General features: G+C 42.7%; 1 protein-coding gene across 1 annotated transcript in view; it reads left to right on the top strand.

The window, feature by feature from the left end:
- Window positions 1-574: 574 nt before the first annotated feature.
- Window positions 575-22,508, top strand: part of GPR39 (G protein-coupled receptor 39) — a 73,806-nt gene continuing 51,872 nt past the window's right edge. The window contains exon 1 of the mRNA XM_019007331.1: window positions 575-1,442. Coding sequence (XP_018862876.1) covers window positions 575-1,442 — 868 coding nt within the window. The remainder of the gene's footprint in view (window positions 1,443-22,508) is intronic.

Here is a 22,508-nt window from a genome sequence, read left to right on the forward strand (position 1 = left end):
GACAACCAAACCACAGCTTTAGGAGAAACACCTCTTCCTGTGACAGGAAGTGAATTTCAGATATGAGGGGCTTGTTTTCTATTGGGTTTTTTTTTTTTTCCCCTCTCTTGAAACCTTCTGTGCTGCCAGTGACTAAGGATAGCCAAGATTTTGGTTAATGGTTAACAGAGTAACCACACAGACTCTGACTTCCTTCTGCTGGGGCCAGGACCAAAAGCTGCTTTGCTTGCTGGGGAACAGGCAAGTGTGGAAAGCAGAGCAGTTCCCACCGTGAAGGACTGGAGAACAGAGGCTTCGCCCTGTGGAGGAGGAGGAGGAAAATCCAAAAAGAGTAAGAGGTGTTTGCTATAAAGAAAGGTAAGAGCTGAAACACTTTCCTGTTTAGCTTACTGAGTCAGAGGCTGTTGCTCACAAACCAGCAAACCCCAGAGGTGTGGCTGGATGAGACACACTCGTTATACCTGACTGCTCGGACATGTGTGGCTTGGGGACAGGGGCAAAGTGAGGATCTGGTTGCTGTGAACTTGGAAGTTGGAGAGGGAAGGAGAGAACTTCCTCCACCCTGGGACTGCTCATGGAAGGAGAGACACCCACTTCAGACTGTTCTCATCTCATTGACCACAGCCATGTCCAGGAGTTTGAGGTGGCTCTGTGGGTCAAGATCACCTTGGCCTTAATTTATGTCTGCATCTTTGTTGCGGGCCTCTTGGGCAACAGCATCACCATCAAAGTCACCAGGATCCTGCAGAGGAAAGGCTACCTGCAGAAGGAGGTCACTGACCACATGGTGAGCCTGGCCTGCTCTGACCTGCTGGTCATCCTGCTGGGCATGCCCGTGGAATTCTACAGTGCCATCTGGAGCCCCTTTTCCACCCCCAATGGCAACATTGCCTGCAAGCTCTACTACTTCCTCTTTGAAGCCTGCAGCTATGCCACCGTGCTGCACGTGGCCACGCTCAGCTTTGAGAGGTACGTGGCCATCTGCCACCCCTTCAAGTTCAAGGCTGTGTCGGGACCCCGCACGGTGAAGCTGCTCATTGCCTTTGTCTGGGGCACATCTGTCATCGTGGCTCTGCCCCTGCTCTTTGCCATGGGCACAGAATATCCCCTGGAGATCATCGAGGGCTACCAAAGAACGAGCTCCTGTGTCAAACCTACTCCCAGGCACTACATTCCCGAGCTGAAGCATAACATGACCATCTGCACCAGCCTCTCCACCAAGTGGTCTCTGTTTCAAGCCAGCGTCTTCAGCGCCTTTGCTGTGTACATCATCGTGCTGGGGTCTGTTGCCTTCATGTGCCACAGCATGATGAAAGCCCTGATGATCCACAAGGCAGGAAATGTGGCAGTGAAGGGTGGACAAAGGCACCGGGATCAGTACCTAAGGAAAAATGAAAGTTCAGAGGGCAAGAGCTCCAGGAGACAGATCACTTTATTCCTGGGTAAGAGCCACGTCCCACTCTGCCTCCCCTCCCTCCCCTACCCCCTTTCCACTTGGGAAGAAAGCCCAGAAACCTCCATTTATGTCTCACCAAGCTCTCCCAAAGGGTTTGAAAGTGGTACAAAATGATGGATAATACTTCTGGTTGTGATGATGCATTTCAAGAAGCCTGATGTTTCTGTATGTTTTTGATTTTTTTTTTGTCATTAGAACAGGTGGGAGGGAAAAATAAGGAGAAATCCATTTACTGTCTGCTATTTCTGTTGGATTTTATTATGTGCCTACATGCAGCAATATGGGTGACAGGCTGTTGCAGCTTGACCTTTGGGGTAGCAATAGGCAACAGTTGCCTGGATATAAAGTAGCTGTACTTGGATGTTTTCCCACTGAATTACAAATGTGGATGTATTTAGTAAGGCTGCTGATGGGAGGGAAGACTGTCTTGCAAGATCTCAAGCTTGTCTCTCTCTGAAGGCATTTCCCTGTTAATTCAGGATGCTCCTTGGGGAGTTCTTAGCTTCAGCAGTTGTGGCTGTGTTGCATTTGAGCATTAAGGAAGCTGGACTGGAGAGCTGATTCAGTCTCACAAATCTTTCTGGCTCTGTTTGAAGGCCTGTAACCCTGAAATTATGTTTGATTCTTATCTCTCTTGCTGCATTTGTCAGACAAAAAACTAATCAAGCTGTCATTTCACCAGCTTGGGATCTTTCTGGGCAGTGATCCATGCAGTCTCCACATTTGTTGATAGTCTTACAGGCACCCTGAATCATGCCCTGTCTGCATTACTGTTAGTTCCTGTTTTGTTGGGTCGCTTATTATGATGCTGGGTATAATAAATGCACCATCTAGAGTAGGAATGCACAGTAGATCTGGTATTTCTGTGTTGCTTTTTGCTGCTCTGACTGATTTGGCAGAGAGGGACTTGAAATTCATGGGTCTGTCCACTTCTACAACTTTAAGTGGACTAGATTTTGTATTACATTTTTTTCCTCTTTTTCAGTTGTTTTTTTTTTTTTTTTCTGAGGGTTCTCTACTTCCTCATCTAGTCCTGCTTTTGGCATGGTCTGTCACAGGCTTTGAGGCTGCCATGAAATGAAGAAATCATCTCCTCACAGAGTGTTGGGAGGCCACACCTGTGGTTTGTTAAAAGCTCCTCACTCCAGTGGCAACACAGATTTCTGGGGAAGAGCCTCCCCAGGAATCCCTGTGTTTAGTGGAGCTCAATACAGCTGTTGCACAGAGCAGAAAAAGAGATCTGCTCTTCGAGTGCTGCTTGGGGGATCCTTAGATATGTGTGGATCTCCCTACCCTTGTGCATTACCACAGCTACATTAAAGCCAAGTCTAAGAGCCAAATCCTGGCCAGGTTGACAGAAGGTAAATTGCCTTGACTTCTCCTCCCCTTGATTATTCTTCCTGGTACTCTAGCATGGAACAGGCAGATGCAGTGCTGCTTGCAGAAGTGCTGAATGAATGAAAGCAACTGGTTTGCCCTTTGTGATAAGGGAATTTGCCACCCAGTGTGTCTGACACTTCACTGTACTCAGCTTTCAGGAGCCAGGAGATACTTGTGTGAATTCCCCAAAATTATTTCAGTGGCAAGACACTTAATACGAGTCTTGCTAATTTACTTGGCTTGGGGAATAAATTAATAAACTGAGGAGGAAGAAACTCCAGCTCGCATTTCTGAGAACAATGCAAAGCAATTTAATTTGGAGATTTCATAAGAGTGGTGCTTTAGGGCAGTTTTAACCCAGAAGAGATGAACATAAATTGTTTACAAATCGCTGAATTTAAACATTGTGATTTAGAAGTCCTCTTTGTTTTTCATTTAACAGATGGGTCAAATTAAAGCCAATACTTGCACATTCGCAGCATATTTCACTTTTAATGTGAAATGTAAATGACAGTATATAGCATCATGTCTTTGTACATCTAACAGCAATAAAAACAATTTAGCATTTTCTTCTGGTTGTTAAAAGTGATAAGTTCTATAAAATGGAGATTAAAATCATAAATCTGACTACAAGAAAAAGCTAAATAGAGGATGACACGGGGAGGAACTACTGCTTTTTTAGTGTCATGTTATTGTGTGGCACTTGAGAACATTCATGGAAATTAATTGTAAATGTTGAAAGATTGCTTGCCACAGGTGGTATTGATGCTTGCAGGGGGAGCTCTGGATGGGGTGACACCGCTGGGTAGCTGTAATATGTCTGAAAACATTTGGCTGATGACTCTCATGAAATGCAAGCTTTTAACAGTATTTAAAACCTCTTCATATGCTTGATGCACCCTGACAGGGATCAATTTAATCTTTGTGGCTACTTGATCATCTTTCTCCTATGGCCATGAAGGCAGGGGTCACCTAAATGGTCACAAGGTGCCACTGGGGACCTCTTGTTGCTCCAACACCTGAGCTGAGGTCCCTGTGCTGTAGCAGAGAACTCTCAAGGGAGAGTGAGTTTGGAGAGCATATATCTTATAATTATAAATATTATAAGTGGGTTGTAGCAAACACAGAAAGGGAATGTAAAAGAAGGGGTCTGTAAAAGAGAGCTCCAAGTGGTGCAATAATTATAAATATTACAAAAAGAACGCTTCCATAGCAGAAAGTAAGTCAAGAATCTTTAGGAAGTACTAACGCTGGGAAAGGGGATGAGCCTCCACAGAAGCTGCTGGAGGGAAAGCACCCCCAGCAGTGCCTGATCACTGGCCATGGCTCCACCCTTCTTAACCTGGTCACTGTCCAGGAGCACTTTTGTACAAAAACAGCTGTGTGCTCTGTTGTCACACTGCATCTGACTCACCTCAGCTTGCACCCTACAGCAAAGTGAGTTCTGGTGACCCCAGCTGAAAAAGACATCAGTTCTAAAGCTTCTGTGATGTTTCCCTTGGCAGCTTCAGTTTGAGTTTCTCCTAAAAGCCTTGATCATTTTGCATAAAGCAACCTCAAGCCTACCACAGTACAGACATTGAAATAAGAGTCCATTAGTTCTGCTACATCCTCTTTCTTTGTATTATGCACTTCCACTTGGCCCTTTGGAGCAACACTCCTCTGTTTCCACAGATCCTCTGAGTGGGGCTGCTGGGCATGGTGGGTGCTTTGCCAGTTGACCTCTGGGCAGCATTTTTCTGTCCATGATGAAACATCCATCTTTCCTCAGATGTTCCCTCCAGAAAAGAGAAATATCAAAGCAATCTGGCTGCTATGGAAGTGTTGGTGGAGGTGCATTAAGGCACTGCTGTAGCTGCAGCAGTCTGCAGGAGCCAGAGCTGAGCTGGAGGCCCTGTTGGTACCAGTCCAGCACCACCAGCTCCTCTGGGACATGAGAGGCAAGAAATTCCCACTGCTCTCTCTTTCCCATCTCTACAGAACTGCAGCTTTTCTGCTTTGGGACTGTGATGTAGGATGAATTTTGCCTGGACAGCAGATATCCTACAGCTCTTTTAATAAGCAGGCAAGGGAATTTGTTATAACCCATGGCAGTGCCTGCATCTGAGAAAAGCAGTGTAGTGGTGGTTTTAAAATTTTTTTGTCGTGTAACACTTAAGTGTGTCAAATACATTGAGTGTCAACCTGAGGGCAGTGGCAGTGGTGGTTTCCTGTGATGTGGTATGACACAGACAGCTTCAGGTGTGGTCTGCTTTACAGGGCAAGAGCAGCCAGGGGCTTTACTGAGGCTCTGGTGCGTGCCATGGAATAAAAGAGAGTCCCTGTCTCTAAGGGGAAAAAGAAAAAAGAAAATTGGCAGGAGGGAAGGGTTGGAAAAGCTAGGCAGAAGGCCATGCCACTTTTTTGGTGGCTGTTGTTAAAACAATGGCAGGCTACTCTGTAAAAGCACCAAAGCCTCTGTAAACACCACAAACAGCTGTACCAAGCCATAAGCTGAAACTAGATAAAACCTTGACTCAGAACTTCAAAGGATCTCTTAGAACTTGAGATGGAGCACCATTTTCTTCCCATATACTGCTGCTGGCAGTTTAATGCTCTGCTCAGAATAAAGGTATTGTGTGTAGGAATAGCCTTCCTAAAGATCATTAAAGAAGTGCATTTTGTAAGGCACTTGGCAAATTTCAGGAGACAAATTACTTCAGAGTACTTCAAGTAGCTCTGAAAAATACATGGTTGTCATCTAGCTATGACTCAGGCACAGTGTAATCTGACAATAGTAGGACTTCTGTTACAGGAAAATTAGATGCTTCTTCATAGACTGGTTTGACTGGGTTTTTTCCCTACTGAAATAGGTAGGGGTTAGGGATAGAACAAAAATGGAAAGAATAACCTAGTTTATGAGATTCCAGAACACAGCTCCAGCCCATGTTCTTTAAACTCAGCTTCACTGACTCCCCTTGGTTCATCTCTTTAATCATTCCATCAAGCTGCCTTTCTTCAGGCACTTTGCTGCAGATGTGTCTGAAGATGAGTACACTGTAGGCTGATAGGATTTTAATCTCTCCATGTTTTGTATGGTGATTCCATCCATGTTTTCCTGAGCAGGGCTTTGAATTCCACAAGAGAAGCAGGAGGCTCAGTGCCCTGAAATGGGTGGCAGGGGCTGAGGGAACACAAAACACACCAGCAGACCAGGGCCTGGCCACTCAGTTGTCTGGGGCATCTACCCTCTGTAACTAGTGAGTCATTTCTTTTAGGTCCTGTTTCTTGGAAAAGTGATAAAAGCAAATTATTTTCCTGCTGGTGTTCAGTAAAATTTGTCTTCCTCTTCTTTTCAAAAGCATTAACCCGGTGTCACAGCAAAACCAATCAGTGCTGTTGAATGCTGGTAGCACAAAACCCAAGCTCAGCTATTCAACAGGTGACAATGGAAAGGATGCAGTGAGGGATGATGGCTTCTCAGGGCAATTGTGTACAAATAATCTCCTCTGAAGAGCGGGGGAACTTCTGTCAGTTAAAAAAAAAAAAAAAAAGCAAAATAGATTCAAGGCAAGCTTCCAAAATCCAGACATCTGTATGTCCAGGTTTCCCACACAGCAGTTTAAAAAGGAACACAGGGAGAGCCCAGCATAATTTTCCTCCCTATTGTACAGAAAGCAATTTATCTACTCCTGCTTTTAACTGGACTCATGTAATAGAAGATTGTGCTGTCGGCATAAGTGGACAGTCTTCCTTTCCTCCTACACTGAGGGATGGCAAAACAGCACCAAGAGAAATAGAATCGAAGAATAGGGACTAATTGAGGCCAGCACCCCCAAGGTACTTAAGATTTTTGTAGTTTTAATGGAAAAATCAATGTGTGATTACACTTTGCATTAGAGTACTTAAAAATTGCTTCAGCATGAAAAGTCTGTAGCTTGGAAAACAACCTCACTCCTCAAATACTGTAGTCAGAGGCTCAGATTCACCACTAATGTAATCCACACAATTCCCATATACGATACCTTGGCAGACAGAGTCTCTGGGGACACCTGAGTGCTGTTTCTGCATAAGAAGCCCATGAGGACAATGAGTGCTTTGCTGGAGCTTTATTAAACTTGTGGCCACTCTGTCTTTGACCTGATGCCTACATGGAAGCTGGGATTTCACCTGGTCTGTGGGGACCTACAGGTTTTGACTCTTTATGCTTCAGCATCTGTGCTGCCCAGAGAATAAGTGCACAGCTAAGATTCCTGAAGAACTTCTGCCCTATACCTACAGCTGCCCAAAGACTTTAAGCCTCATTAAGGACCATTACCCATGTTGGCCTTAAAATTGATATTATTAATCTCTCTCTCTTTCCCTCTTGCAAGCTGTAGTTAATAAACCCAGTGGCCCTTGGTTCTTTTGGCACTCCTAGGTAAATGCTAAGAGAAGGAATTAGGGAAATGAAGGCAATGTCCCTCACTGTGGTAACATGGGAAAGAAACAGGCAGGGGACTGCCTTTGGAGTTGAGGACAGGCTGTGTCACCTCAGCTTCTGAAAAATACACTCTATAATGGCAAACCCTCCCCAAGACATGTTTTCTTACAAGCCTTGGAAAATGTCTTTTTCCTTGGTGTGAATAAGAAAGCAGGAAGATTTATTTCTCTCCAAGTGGAGAAGCACAGATGTTGCTACAGGTATGAAGTGGATTTAGGGAGATGCCGTCAGACAAACACAGCAGCCCTGCAATAGGGAACCCTGTCTCAACAATTTTGGTCTACTGCCCTTATTCTTTGGTCAAGAGATTATTCTTTTAAACATTAATTTCCCAGTTTTTCTCTGTTTTCTCGCTCTCTCTTCTGAGCAAGATGCCATCTCAAATGTAGATTGCTCTTGCAACTCCCCAGTTTTAGTAGGTAGGAGTCATTTGTGGGAAGTTCACAGATAATTTATTGGAATCTTCACCTGTGAAAGCTAAATGCATTATCTAATTCTCTGTTGTTTCATATTCAAATTATGCCACATTTCCCGTAATTAAATCTTTTGTTTTCCTATCTGATGTTGGGGCCATTATCTTTTAACAATGATTGCAAGCCTGTGAATTTTAATGGGGAAGAACTTTAATATCTGTGCATTTGTTAGTGAAGCTTTCAATTTTGTTATTTATTATCTTAATTAATGACACAGAGGGGTGGAGTGCACCCTTAGCACATCTGCAGATGGCACCAGGCTGAGTGGTGTGGTTGGCACACCTGAAGGACAGGATGACTTCCAAAGGGACTTGGACAAGGCTCCCAGGCCAGGTTAGACAGGGCTTGGAGCTACCTGGTCTGAAGGAAGGTGTCCCTGCCCATGGCAGGGCCTTGAAGCAAGAGGAGCTTTGCAGTCCCTTCCAACCCAAACCATTCCATGATCCTGTGATTATGCTACATAACCTCTTGGTTTACTGGAGGCAACTTTGTGTAAGAAACTTGAGAACTGAACAATGCCTTAAAGAATTCTTCCTTTCATTTTAGCAGGTGAGTTCCTAAACCACTGAAGATAAACAGTGAAGATTTCAAATTCTGTTTGGCACAGTGTGCTGTAGCAGTGTTTCAGCCTTTTTTGAGGGCATCATAAGCATGCTTAAACTGCTTAGGTGAGAAAGCAGTAATCCTTCTGATCTCTGCTATTCATGGATGAGTAATATCAAGGTCAGAATATTATGGATTAAATGAGTCTGCTAAGAACCTTTTAATCTTCTGAATTGTGACTTACAAGGAAAGGTGAAACTCAAAGAGGTCTGGTACTGTGATGAGCTAACTTTTCCATATTTCCTCTTAAGCTGTCTGTAAGCTTCTCCTTGTTCCATTAAATTCCTGTTAAAAGCACCCAGCATTTTTGTTTTTACCAATTTTTAGGATGAGGAATTTAGGTTGAAATGCAGCTATGAGGTTAGAGTTGGGGATCCATCAGCAGGTGTATGCTGTTACAGAAACGTGCAAGGAGAATTCTGTGAGCACTGGGAAAGGACTTGACAACCACAATTGTTACACATGTATAACAATTACCAGGAAACTAAACTTTAATCATCAGTATAAAAACAACAGGGGTGCATTAGGGAAGATAACATTTCTTAGCTATCCATCCTTGTCCTCGGTGTAAATGGCTTTCTTTTCCCATGTTTGATTAGGTAACATCTGCTCCAATCTGTAGCTGAACTTTGCAAAAGAGCTCAGCCCCTTTCAGAGGGGAGTGTAAATATTTAGTTCCTTTTCATGCAGCATTTCTGCAAATCCACCTTGATTTGCTCCTCCATGTATTACTGCCAGCTTGCTTTTTGTGCAGTGTAATGATTGTCTTCCATGGCTAAATGAGCAGCCACCTCATGCCCAGACTTTTGTTTTTGTGGTATGTCTGATATGGTGCTGCTGAAGGTGATTTTGATTTGAAGAAATATCAGAAGATCTTGATTGCTCCTTCATAACCAAATCCCTGGAGTTCAGTATATACATATGCCTTCTATTAGAGTGCTGTAACTGCAATTATTATAGTCCTTTTGCCATAAGGCACAAAACTTGAATTGTGAAACTCGCTGTTGTGGAGGCCAGATGTAAGAAGGAGCTCCTAAAGAGGTTAAGTGTAACCTTGAAGGATTGTGCTGTCAAGAACAAGACATAATCTCTACTCTAGAAAGTCCTGATACTGCTGGCTGCCAAGATCTCGGTGTGAATAGTACAGGAATATCCCTTGTACCTTCTCCTGCAGATCTCTATGTGGAATCATCACAGAGAGAAAATATTGGGCAGATGAGTCTTAGGTCTGTCCCAGTATGTTTGCTATGAAACTTTCTGTATATGCAAAACCAGACATGTAATCTGTCTGCCTTTAGCCAGGAACATGAGCTTTTTAAGATGGTAGAACAAAAATTTTGAGTAGACAGGGGGAAAAAAAAAGGGTTGAAATTCTCTCCCTCAAATTTTGGTTATTTTTCCCTATACCCTTCTGCCCCTAAATTGTAAACTTTTCAAGGAAAAAAAATGGTGTTCATCTGTTCATTTCTGTGTGTGTTACTTCTGTTGTGTGTACACCAAAATGTCTCATTTGATAAGCTCTAGTCCTTGCTGAATTTTAATTCCTGTGCCTCACATTGTCTCTCTCTCCAATAAAGACAACTTTGGAGCTCCCTGAGTTTGAAAATAAAGCTGTCATTTGTCCCATAAAGGCACTGAGAATGAAGGTCCTCACCACCTGAATCTCTTACTAATCGTCAAAGATATCTATAGTGGAGAATTCTTGAATCTGCTAAGACCAAACCAAAATAAAAGTTTTAAGGTAGCTAAAGATTGCAGTACGTCAGCAACAGAGTACACAGATATTCAAACAGCCTTTCTTGTGAACACAACTTTTAACATGTCAGGTTTTAACCATTAGATAAGAACCAGCATTGTGTGGTGAAGGTCAAACAGAAGTCCAAAGCAAGCATGCTGGTGCTTGCCCTTGTCCTTCAGACAGTGAAATTGCTAAAAGCCTTCTGGCTTTCTGTCACACATTCACTCAACAGACCTTTCTGATTGCTTGAAAGAAATTCTTGCCTAAAATGGATGAAATGGGTTGTGTCACAGGTGTTCAAAATATTGTATTTAAGGGATTGTTTGGTCTTGAAAAAATACCTAAGCCCTTGTGCTAGTAGTGATGACATCAACTTCTGCCAAAATGTGTAAAAGTATGTATTGGCATTTTCAGACCTACACAAACTTTTGAAATCTTCGATGATCCTAGAGGGGTAACACAGCTATTGAAGTTTAATGGTTTAGAATATATTTGTTTTTAAACTTTTGAAAAACTGCAATGTGTAACTACCCATATTGAGGTTGGAGGAAAAAAGCTACTCAAGTGGCTGGAGATGGAGAGACAGATCTTTAACAGAAGCTGAAAAGAGGTTGCATTGTTTAATGTAGCAAACAGAAGAATACAGCTGGCTTTGAGTTATCTGTAAGTACAGTGGGGCAGGGAGTGCCAAGGAAAGAGGAAGATCTGGTTTGGAAACCTTGCAAAAGAGGTTCAGAAGCAGCTGTCTGCAGAGTGACTCTGGGCACAATCATTCTGAGCTCACTGTGCAGTGAGTGAAGCCTGGCACTCTGGCAGTGCATGTTCAGACACTGCCCAAGGAGCCCAGCCTGTTTAAGTCAGCTTATGTCAAGCAGTTTGCAATTGCCTCCAGCTGCAGAGCAAGAATGTTCCCTCCAGCCTGCACACCTTCAGCTTAGAGACTTGAGTCTGAAAGTTGTACTACCCTTGATTAAGTCCAAATTTAAAGAGCTTTGAATCCATGCTGACTATAGATTTTCTATAAGAACAAACAAACAAACAAACAAAAAAAAAACCCAAACCAACCAAAAAACAGCAATAGAAGAGAAAAATGAGAAAGTTCTGAGACTGCAGCCTGCTGGTGTGGTGGGCACAAGGGGCCATCCCCCCTCAGCTGGATGTGCCTGTGGAGGTTTGTGACTGTATCTCTCTTCTTGCCTTCAGTGCCTCTCTTGTGCCCTTTCTTAGAAAATTTCCCCACCTGGTGTACTTGGAGGCAGCCTTGGGAACTCATTGTTAAAAGTTAATGTCTGGAGACTGAAGCTTTCCCTTGGCATGATTCCCTTCCCTTTTCCTACCTCCTGCTCGTACACACTTCTACTGAATTCTAAAAAGCTTTTTGATAGCGACTTGGAATTCAAACATCCCCTTTCTATTTGTCTCCTGGTCCAAGCCAACATTTAAATGCATTCTTTTCTATTACTAAGAACATATTGACAATTTAGGAAACATTGTCCTACAGTGCAAACACTCTGATGTTACAAAACACTGCCATGTTCTCTGCATTGATCTAAATGAGAGCATTGGCACAAGAACTAATAGGCCTATGGGGGCCATGAATGAGTGCAGACAGAAATGAGAACATTTCTAATCATGAGAAGGACACATTCTGGGACAGTTTTCCAAGTGGAAAGCAAACTCTTTTCAGTTTCTGGGGTACAGAATGCGATCATTTCTGCAAGTCTGTGGTGTGGTTGCCTGTGCTGGGAGTGGAGACATGTCTCTAGCCATAAAGCCAAGGACTCCACTGGTTTGGAAGGAAAAGGTTGGAATGAAAAAGTCATGTTTGGTGCTCCTTGGTGTGGCCTGCGTGACTCCACATCCTCCTTTGGGAGACTGCTGAACTTGCAAGGTCCAGCAAGCCTAAGCAAGCTGAACATTTTCACATACCTTTCAAATACCTTTTGCCAAAAGGAAACTTTGAGGAAGGTGGCCTGGGACCGCACAAGTCCCCTTTGGTGCGCATCCAGATCCCTGCCTGTAGGTGAAGGAACCATTTCCTGCATGTTCTGGTCTCTGAATCAAGGGTAAGATATCCCACTGCTGCCCAGATCTGCTCTGCCAGGCTGCCCTGGTGCCCCTCTCCAAGCCCACGTGGCTGTCAGCCTCCCTGTGCTCAAAACCCTTCCTCTGAGCCCCTATCTCCAAGAGAGAATTGCTTTAACCTTATCAAACGGAGGTGAAATTTAAAATGACTTAATGTTTATTTGCTGACAGGCAGGAATGTCCTCTAAATTGACTGTCACAGCTGGAACACAATGCTGTAGGACAAACTCATAACCTCTTTCTGGCCTTCAATGAAACAATGTTAAGTTTGGGAAGTGGGGATATTATTTTGGCCCCCCTGGATATATATGGAAAACATTCTCATTTTGAAGTTTTATACAATGAAGCTATATTTGATATTTGCATAATTCAAAGAGATGAAATCCTCAAACAGGCACAGAAGACTTGATTTCATTAACTTGGGATGCAGCCATCCCCATCTTTCATGCAAATGGAAAATACCTTTCCTGTAAGTATGCTTTAAAGATTCATTTCTTTCTCTAATCAAGTGGTGAAATCCTACCCACGGGAACCAGAATTGATTTCTTTTCCCTTCAGACTCGATATCATAGACCTTATTTGGGTTAAGTTCTGTTGTGGAATGTAAGGTTAACCCTTCTGTGTGCTGCCAGTCGGCTCCATGTGTTCCTGTTTGCTGCTCCAACATGCTGAGAATGCACGTGGTGCAGCTGTGCTGCAGATGTAGCCATCAGCTCAGGGAAGCTCTGCCTCTTGTCAGCAAGGATCTATTTCCACTGAATCCCTGACCTTGAGAGCTCGTTTTTAAATTTCTTACTGGGCCTTGAATGCTGTAATTGATTACGGTTGTTTTGGTTTAGTCTTTAACAATCAAGGTGAAGAATTGCTCCCAAATTTGTGAAGATGTCAGGAGGGAAGCAGCTTTCCCACACTGCATGGGCAGTGTCAGGGAACTGCAGTGGGCACTGATGGTTCAGGTTGGGAATGGAAATCAGACAGGAATGCTCTGCTCTTGGAGCTGGCATTTGTGCCAGGGGCCTCTAGGGGCATGAGACAGCTCCACTGCATTAATTAAATTTAATAGCATCAGTAAAAATTAAAGATTTTTGATTTTAGTCCAAGTAATTTTGGGGAACAGTCCTTCTCATTATGTGGTCTGAGCCCTGGCTGGGATTCCTGTCCATGGCAGAGCTTAGGTTAGTTCCCCTCTCTCCTTACTACTGAATTGCCTGTATATCTTTGTATGCTATTTTCTGGTTCACCTTCTTGGTAATAAAGCTCTGCATTTTATTTTCTGTCTTTCAGATATATCACTTTTCACTTGAATTGTCTTATATTGCTTGAAACTGATAGCCTGACCCCTTGGCCACTGCGCTTCATCAAAAGCAGGATGCTCTGCTACATTCTAATGAAGAACTGCCTTAAAAATAACAAAAAAAAACCCAAAAAACCCCAAATGGAACCAAATGAATTAACCAAAACAAAACACCCCTCCAATTTAACACCCCCCAAATTAAGAACCACAAAGATAGGAGGAAAATATGTATTTTTCTGCGATGTCTTGTGATGCTTTGTTTTCTCATTCTCTTTGCCTCAGAACACAGAGCACTCATTGGGAAGGGTTTTTCTCACTCTGAAAGTGAATTTATAGTGTGCTCCTTGCCTGTCCTGCCCACTAGCCTGTCCTGCAGAGGAAAGCAGTTGGTCAGCAGCACTGAAAGGCTCAAGAGAAGCCAATATGACCTGGATTTACCTCTTGTATCAAAGGAATATTTTACTCTCTGATTGGCACTGATCAGCAAACCCTCCCTTAAGTGTATACACATTGTGGTACTGGACCTTGGCATGCAGGGCCCAGTACCTGGAGTCAGCTCAAAGGAGGCAGCCAGCTGAGAGATACACCATCTCTGCTTCCCTCAGGGTTCACCTGACACCACCAAATGGGGCTTTCTGACACCAGGGGATGCTGGAATGGTCTGTGTCTATAGGCACCCACAGATGTGTGTATATAAACATATTTACGTGGGGGTGTTGGCTGATTAGGAGTAGCCATTCTCACCAGTTCACTTGCCACACCTCTGTTGCTGTCACTGAGCAGCAGGGTGGGTTTTTGGCTTGTCTGGTTTAGTCTTTGAGCAGAATCAGGCACATTTTGGGAAAAGACCTGTCCAGCAAAAGTCCCAAGAGCCTGGAGAGTGGGGCAAACACCACGTTTGTCAGTGTTCACTGGAGACCATCACACTGAATTCAGAAGGGCTAACAGGATTTCAGATTTTGGGTGGCAAAAACTTTGCTGACTGAACTCTACTGAACTCTGCTTTCAAGTCATTTCAGGTCAGGAATAATTGCCATCTTTATATCACAATTTTCAAATACTTTATTCCTTGAAGCAGCACTGAGAAAGCCAAGTGTCCCTAGGGCTCAAATCTTCTTTATTTAATTTTCCTACTATTTTAATGTATCAATGGTTCTGATCATTTTTGCTCAATGTGGTTTTGAGGAGAAAATTCTGAGGCATGGAAAAATCTGTTTAAAGTGCAACATCATGCTTTTGATCCAAGGACTGATGTTCTATGGGAGGAATAGAAACAAAAGTCTCATGATAACCCCTCTGCTTCCCTAAAATAGAAAACCTGCCTAGTTAATGAATATAAATGAATGTACATTCACTTCTTTTTTTTTTTTGAGGTTACTAAAGCTGATTAGCATTAGGGTACCACAATTTATTTAAAGCAGTTGAGTAATTATTGATTCTATCCTATGAACATGCAACTTATTTATTACTAAAAGTTTGGGGGATTTTTAAGTGTATCCTTGAAATAACTTTGGGGACATATCTTTGTCATCATCTGAGTTTTAAAATAAGTATTTTACAAGAAGTAATTCTGGTATACAGGCAAAGAAGAAAAATTGGTCAATGCTATAGATATTCAATAAACTGTGATGCATCGTCTCACAGGAAAGGACTTAAAATCCTTAGGCGCGAAATAATGTATTGACAATTTGTGTTTACACAAGTAGAATTCAATATTCAGCATAATTAAATTAGAAATTGATAGCTTGTGCAAAACAAAACCGTTTTTCATATAAAATTTCACCTGGGTGAAGCCACTTTGCTTTATTGTGACACCAGATAGATCAGGGTGCTTTGGCTGGCAGTTATTTTCCATCAGGTCACCATGAAATGACTTGTATGCGTTAGCCTTACCTGTTACGTTGGGCTAATGAGAATTTATTCTCCACTTGCCTGCAGAGGCTGTGTTGTTAGTAAAGCCAAGCAGGTTAAGTTGCTCTCTCTAGGTCCATCCTTGCAAAAATTGCATCTTCTTCTTTTCTCTCCAGCCACCTGTCCTCGGGGTGTGGAAAGGCTGGCAGAAAAGTGAGCTGACTCTGGCTGCAGTCAGAGGTGTCCAGGAGCTGTGAAGGTGTGGAGGTTTTCCAGGCTTTTTCCTTGTTGTTCCTCCTTTAAACTTTAATAAGCTGGCTGTTGGACAGAAATACCTTTAACCTGGTTAAAAGTTATTCACTAGGTTTACATTATTTAAGGTCCAATTGGAGTCTTCTTTGGGCTGGCAGCACTTTATTTCCTCATGCTTGGTAGTCATCCCTAAAGGCGTGTAAAATTGTGTGTGGAGGAAAAGAAACCGAGATTCTTAAACACAATATTATTATTTCAAATGTAGAAGCACCATTTTAGATTAACTATCACTTCAGTATGATAATTCTATTTTGGGATTAATGACTAAGTCATAGACACCTCTAGCCAAAACAAATGAAACCGTTGAGGTGAGCGTGTAGCAGAGCAGAGTTTCAGTATTAGGTCTGCCTTCCCACAGGAACACACACTGCTCTCATTAGTATTTGCAAGTTCTGTGTAGGTACCCAGGGAGGAACATACACCACTTAAAAGCTGGAGGAAAATAAAAAAGAATCTGCTCTGAAGCTTCCCTGCTGAAGCACTTGAACCTCATCTAAGGAGTATTATGGGACAGAAGAAAAATCCTGCAGCTGGTGAACTTTATGGCAAAGTTGCATTTCATCCTCAGACCAGTTGTAAAAAGACAAGCTAAAATAAATCTTCCACATTTTGCAGATGTGCAGAAAATTCATGAATAAAATTTAAATCTGCAAGCAACCAATTATGCCATAATAACAAGTTAAAAAAAAATTCAAAGCACCTGTATGCTACTCATTTAGAACCACAGCATCTGAGAACAATGACACCAGGCAGCCCCTGACTTAGCAGAAGCAGTGCTGGGTTATAAAAATGTGGGCACTTCAGTGATGTAACTGGTAGTTTATTTATCACAAAACAGTGTTTTGGAGCCCAGTCTGAGACCAGGTGCCCACTGTGTACTCACTGTACAGACAAGAATAAATAATTTCTATGTCAAAACCTGCAAGATCTACACAGAGCCAGAAGGAATGGTGAGAAGGAAATTTGACATATAAAGCTGATCTCCTCTAATGTTTATTAACAGAGCATTTACATTTCAAGTGCATGTACCAAATATTTTGAACGTAGGTAAGAAATGTTTATTTAGAGTAGAAAAGTGGCCCAGCTGCTTCTGAGAACCAGAGGCTCCATGAAAACTGTGTAGCAAGTTTTAGGTTACTCAGTTTTGCATTTCCTGAAAAGGAGAGGTGGATCTGGGTAGCAAGAAATGCTGCTAGAAGACATTCATTGTCAGCCACCTCTGATGCTGGTGTTGGATAACGAAGAGGATTATTTGCACTAGCTTGTAGCTGCTCAGAGGAAAAATAAATTCTGTATATTTGCAGATCGGACTAGACAAAGGCTTTGTTTCTTTTAAGAAAACTCCTTAATATAACTTGTGCTGAGCCTGTTTGTATTTTTCCCTTGGCAGTGTTACGAAACCTCATCTCTTCCTGATCTGCATTTGAAGAGTCTTCATTTTTATCACTCTTAGATATGGGACTTTTCTGTTTTAAGCACTTTCTCACCTTCATTTGAGCATGGAGCTGTTGGGAGGCTTTTTTTTTTTCCCACCTTGAGCCTGAGCAATAGTCCAAGTATTTGCTTTGGAGAGTCCCTGGTTTGTCATTGATGGGCAGTCGTATTTCCAAATGGACTGACTGCAGCTCTCCTGGGTGAGCCTGTTTTGTCTGATTGTGTCTTGGAGTAACGCAGGGACAGCCTGCAGCTTTGTTTGCTCACAGAACTGCACATCCAGACACACTGCTGCATTAAACTTTGTGCATTTAGGAGGGTAAACAGCCTGTGGCATGTGGAGGGTGGGCCTTATGGAATCATAGAACCATGGAATATCCTGAGTTGGATAATTTCTACCATGCAGTTACACATGCAAAGGAATTGCTTGGAATGTGATGAAATTAAGAGAGCAAGAAACCACACGGTTTATTTCAGACACACATCACTCCACAGGAGCAGCCACTTCTGTGGGTGATGTGTCACTTTAATGCTTGCTGCACAACCAGATATTTTGGACTTTTGAAAAGACCATCATCTGATGCTAATAGTGCAGGTTTTCTGAGCCCATGACATCTTTATCTGAATAAATTAAGCTGAACCCTCTCTCTCCTTTCCCCTCCTTTCTGTATCCGCCAATATGCCAGTTCTAGGTCAAGCACCAATGAACAAACATGTGAGATCTCTAAATGGGATAAACACATGCAGTTTACTCATGGCACTTGATTTGAGTTCAAAAATTAGTAATTAAACAATTTTTGGAGACTGGTCTTCCTTTTTGCCCTACCTGCAACCTCTTTCTCCCCAGCTGGCTGAACAGCAGTGTGTGGGTATGTACCTGCAGATAATACTGGGAATTTCTTTGAACTCTTCCCTGCCTTTAATTTCATAGTTTGTTTGTGGAAAATGTGATTACATAGGCTGTGATTTCATAGAATCGTGGAATGTTTTGGGCTGTAATGGACCTTATAGAAAATCTCTTTTCAACTGCCTGCTATGGGCAGGGACACCCAGGACTAGACCAGGTTACAAAGAAAACCAAAATCCTTTGATTTGCTGTGTGTTTCTCTGGAATCTCTCTAAGAGCTCCAGAGCTGGATGCAGTGCTCCAGGTGGGGTCTCATGGGAGTGGAGCAGAGGGGCAGAACCACCTCCCTCACCCTGCTGGTCATGTTTCTTTTGATGCAGCCCAGGATGTGGTTTGGGCTCTCAGGGCTGGAAATACACATTTTTGGGTAATTTTGAGCTTCTCATCAGCCAATTGACAACCAACTCAATTTGACAGAGGTTGTTTTCCCCCTTGGATGCTCGTAAGACCAAAAGTGACTGCCAAGTGTCCACCACTTTATGCTTCAAAGACAACCTCCTCTTTGCAGCTTATAAAATGCTATAAGCCAGGAATGTACTATGTGCATAAAATCGATGGCTCTCTCTTACATCCCAGCCATAATGGGGTTTCTTTATGGCTCTCAAGCTCTTCCTCCAGCAGGCAGGACAGTTGCCTGAAAACAGCCCCAAGTCTGCTGGCCAGGGGTGTGTGCACAGTGTGATTGAGGAAGGGCTAATATTGTCAGCACTCTGGTTTTGGGGCCCAGACTAAGAGGAATTTTTAATTCTCTGGTTAGAGAAAGAGATGCCAACTTCATAAAGCTGTATTATTTCTAAAGAGTTACAGATGAAGATCGTCTGAAACACAGTAAGTATTAATAACAGAAAGCACTGGACAGAAGATTTTCTTTATGGGAAATTGCCCATCCACAGCATAGTAAAGATTTTATTCTTTTCATAAGTCAGGATTCTGAGTTCAGCTAAAGCTTTTACAACTTCAGATTTTTATCCTGCTGTCCAGCTGCCTCTGTTTCTTTTGGAGAACCAGTGAAGATTTTTCTTTTTAAAACACTTTTTCCATGCCTCAGCACCACACCCCAAAGTGTATGCATATATTTTGCTTACAAAATGGCCATGTTGATTTATTATTTAACATTCATGCAATTAGGGTTTTAAAATGAAAGCTACTTTTAGCCCTTCACAGTTAATGGAGCAAACAGCAATTTTTTCACTGCTCAGTAAACTCTTTTCCTCCTTCTTCCCCCAAAATCAAAAGTAAATAGGATTTAATTTCATTCCCTCAGCCCCTACCTTAAGTTGTTCTGTCCCAATGGCACCATCACTACGATTATATTTAACAAGTTTCGTTCTTTACACCCTGAAATAAACATGTTTACTAGCAATAACTTTGCTAAATTTGTAGCCCTTACACTCAGGGACTCTGCCCTCAGGTTCTTTGTGCTTTTGTTGTAGAAAAATTGGATGAGAACTTCAAATGGTGTAGCTGGAAAAAGAAGTACATTCCCAGTATCTTTTTCTTTCCTTTTAAAAAGCAGCAGAAATTATTTCAGTGACACACAAAAAGATTTGTGTTGCAGAATATCTGGAAAGCAGGTTTCCCTCCATTTGTATTCATGACAGCTTCCATATATTCAGCTATCAAAACCTATTATGAAGAGCTGTATTGTAGTGTAGATAGATTTTTATGCTTGTCATAATACAGATCTATAGGTAAATTTGTCAATGATACATTCACTGTCATATTGCTCTATTTCTTATAGAAAATATTCTTAATGATACCAAGCTATATGTCTTTACCATGTAAGACTGAGTTTGGTTGCTGGGTTTTAAGAAGAATGTTTTAAATTAACAAGAGTTTCTCAGTTTGGAGCAAATTTAGAAACAATTTAAACCAAAAGTAATTTGCTGGGCTTGTTGCTTTCTACATCCTGTTTTTTTAATAAGGTATGCATGGTCCAACAAGCTTCTTCTCAAGACTTCCAGTGCAAGATTTTCCTTCTTCTCATTTATTTGTGACTTGTATAGCCCATGTGAGCAGCTTATTCTGGAATGGATTTTAAAAGGTTGATTTAAAACCAACTCTCCTTGATTCCCATTTAAGCTCTAGGCTTGAGCTCAAGGGCTGTCCTTAAAACCCAAAAAAGAAAAAATAAATCTCTGTGTGTTTTTTGGTAGAAAATCTCCTGATGAAAGAAGTAATTTCTTCTATTTCTTCAATGTTTTAGTTGTCATCCTGTCCTCCCTCCTGTGTTTCTCCATTCCCTGTTATTATCTGAAATGGGGCTGAGTGTGGGGTGACCAGGCAGCTATAGGGAGTGAGAAGGAAGGAAAGGAACGGGGTCTGGGGAGAGAGGGCACCCATTGGTTTAAACACAGACATTCAAGGGGTTTTGTGTCATCAAACCAGAGGTATTTATACCAACAATTTTGTTGTTTAATTATGTTGGTCACAAAGATTGGTCACAAAATAGTTCATCACTTGGGAAAAGGAAGCCTCAACTATATCAAGAAGATAAAGCCAAAATGTGTTTTCTCATCTGCAGAATCAACAGAATCAACCACCCACAAATAGCAAACCCATCTAGGGGCTAAACCCAAACTGAGGGCACAGCCCAGTTTTGGGGCTCTTGGGGTTGTGGCACATCCATGGTGACACATCTTAACTCCCACAAATACACAATAGTGTCATTTCTCTGGTACCAGTGGGGTACCAGAAATCACTGCTGTTTTATCCTTGAGCTCTGACTAATTTCCTTTCCAAACATAAAAATGACATCAGCCCATTGACTGAATGACAAACTTGGTGCTGCCAAGGGGAAAAAGAAATCTAAGCTGAAAGATGTCACAGCCTCACAAGGAAATGTCTGTGGGAGTGCTGGGGCTGCCTGAGCCCCAGCAGGAAAGCTCAGTGTGTGCAAGTGGGACAGCTCAGGCAGCACAAGCAGCCACTGGGTGTTCATTTGTCCCATGGGGGCTTGGGGAGCCACCCAGAAAGTGCCTCTGTGTGAGAGGGGAGATGAAGGAAAAGTGCTGTTCCCACCAGCTGGGGCTCTCCAAGGTCGGCAGCTGAGCTTTGACCTTCCACTGCCAAGACTGTGAGACCTGGTTTAAATCTCCACCTCTTTGCCCAGCAGAGCCCAAGGCTGAGCTGGGGTGGCTGATGCTGCCCGCAGGCAGCAGGAGGTGCCTGTGCAGTGTGGTTTGGCAGTGCTGAGTTGGAGCTGCCCACAGCTCTCAGCCTGCTGCATGTGACATCTCTGCATCCATCTCTGCATCCATTTCTGTGTTCTTCCCACCTCCTGATTGCTCTCTTTGCAGGCTCCATCACTGCTTCTGGTCTAGGCTACGAGCACAGGTAAAAAACTACAAATTACCTAATTTCTGAGACACAATCCAGAGCTTCCCTGCTGAAGGTCTTGTGCTCTGAAGATGCAAATCTAATCAGAGGAGTCTTTCTGATTCCATTTATCTGGGATTTTTCCGTGTTTCTTTTCCCAAATTGCCCTGCAGATTAAACTATTACTCCATGTCCTCTGTTTTCAGCTCCTAGTACAGCTCATACTATAGCAACAGTGTTCAAGATGAACCCAAATTAGGTCTGTGTCTGCAATGGAGACAAAATAAAAGGAGCTAACTAGTTTAATTACTCCCCATTCAGATGTAATTCAGTTGCATTGCACTAAGAAAAATAAACACTGCTGGGATGTTATGAGACAATTAGTAAGATAATGGAAAATAGTTAATACCCCTCATGCCTGTGAAAGAATGCTCTCCCCTCTGCTTCAGAGTAGCCTTGAAAGTGTTTTCTGAATTGTATTTTCAAGCAAGAATAACTTCTCCCTTGGGGAATACTAACAAAATCCTGTCACGGGACAAAATGGTTATTTACAGTTTGGAAATCCCAGAGTTCAAAGAAATCACCTTGGTCCTGGGCCAGCCCCAGGGTGCAGATCCAGGTGCTGTGAGGATACCCCTCTGCTGGGAATCAGGAGTGATTGCTGCACTTTCTCACCGGGCAGGTTTGATTGTGCCCTCTGTGTCCTTGCAGACACATCCAAGCCGATCCTTGGCCACAGTAGCCATTCAAAATATTTCTCTCAAAATGTGTCACAAGCATTTTCCTTTTTTACATTCAAGATTGAGGCTTTTTCCTCTTTTGCCACAGCAAAGTTAGAACAGTAAGTTTTCAGTAACCTGCCAGCTTATCTTCCCAGCACATCCTGCCAGCCATAAATGCATTTGCCTTTGGCTTTAAGGTCTGAGACTCAGGCTCTGATCCCAGCTCATCTGTGGCCTCCCTGAGTGACCTTCTTCAAGCTGTGCCTTCTCACTGTGCCTCAGACACTTCCACATCATTGTGATAATGATTTCAGACCTCTCTAAGTGTGTTTTATTTGCTACAGTAGAGTCAATGACCCTGGATTTTGCCACTGTGTGAATTACCAGCTGCCAGCACCCATGGGCACAGCAGGGTGAGCCCGAGCACTTGTGTGGGCATTAATGCAGATTTCCTCATTTCTCATGTTTTGAAG

The sequence above is a fragment of the Parus major genome, chromosome 7 (assembly GCF_001522545.3).
Source record: "Parus major isolate Abel chromosome 7, Parus_major1.1, whole genome shotgun sequence".
NCBI lineage: Eukaryota > Metazoa > Chordata > Aves > Passeriformes > Paridae > Parus > Parus major.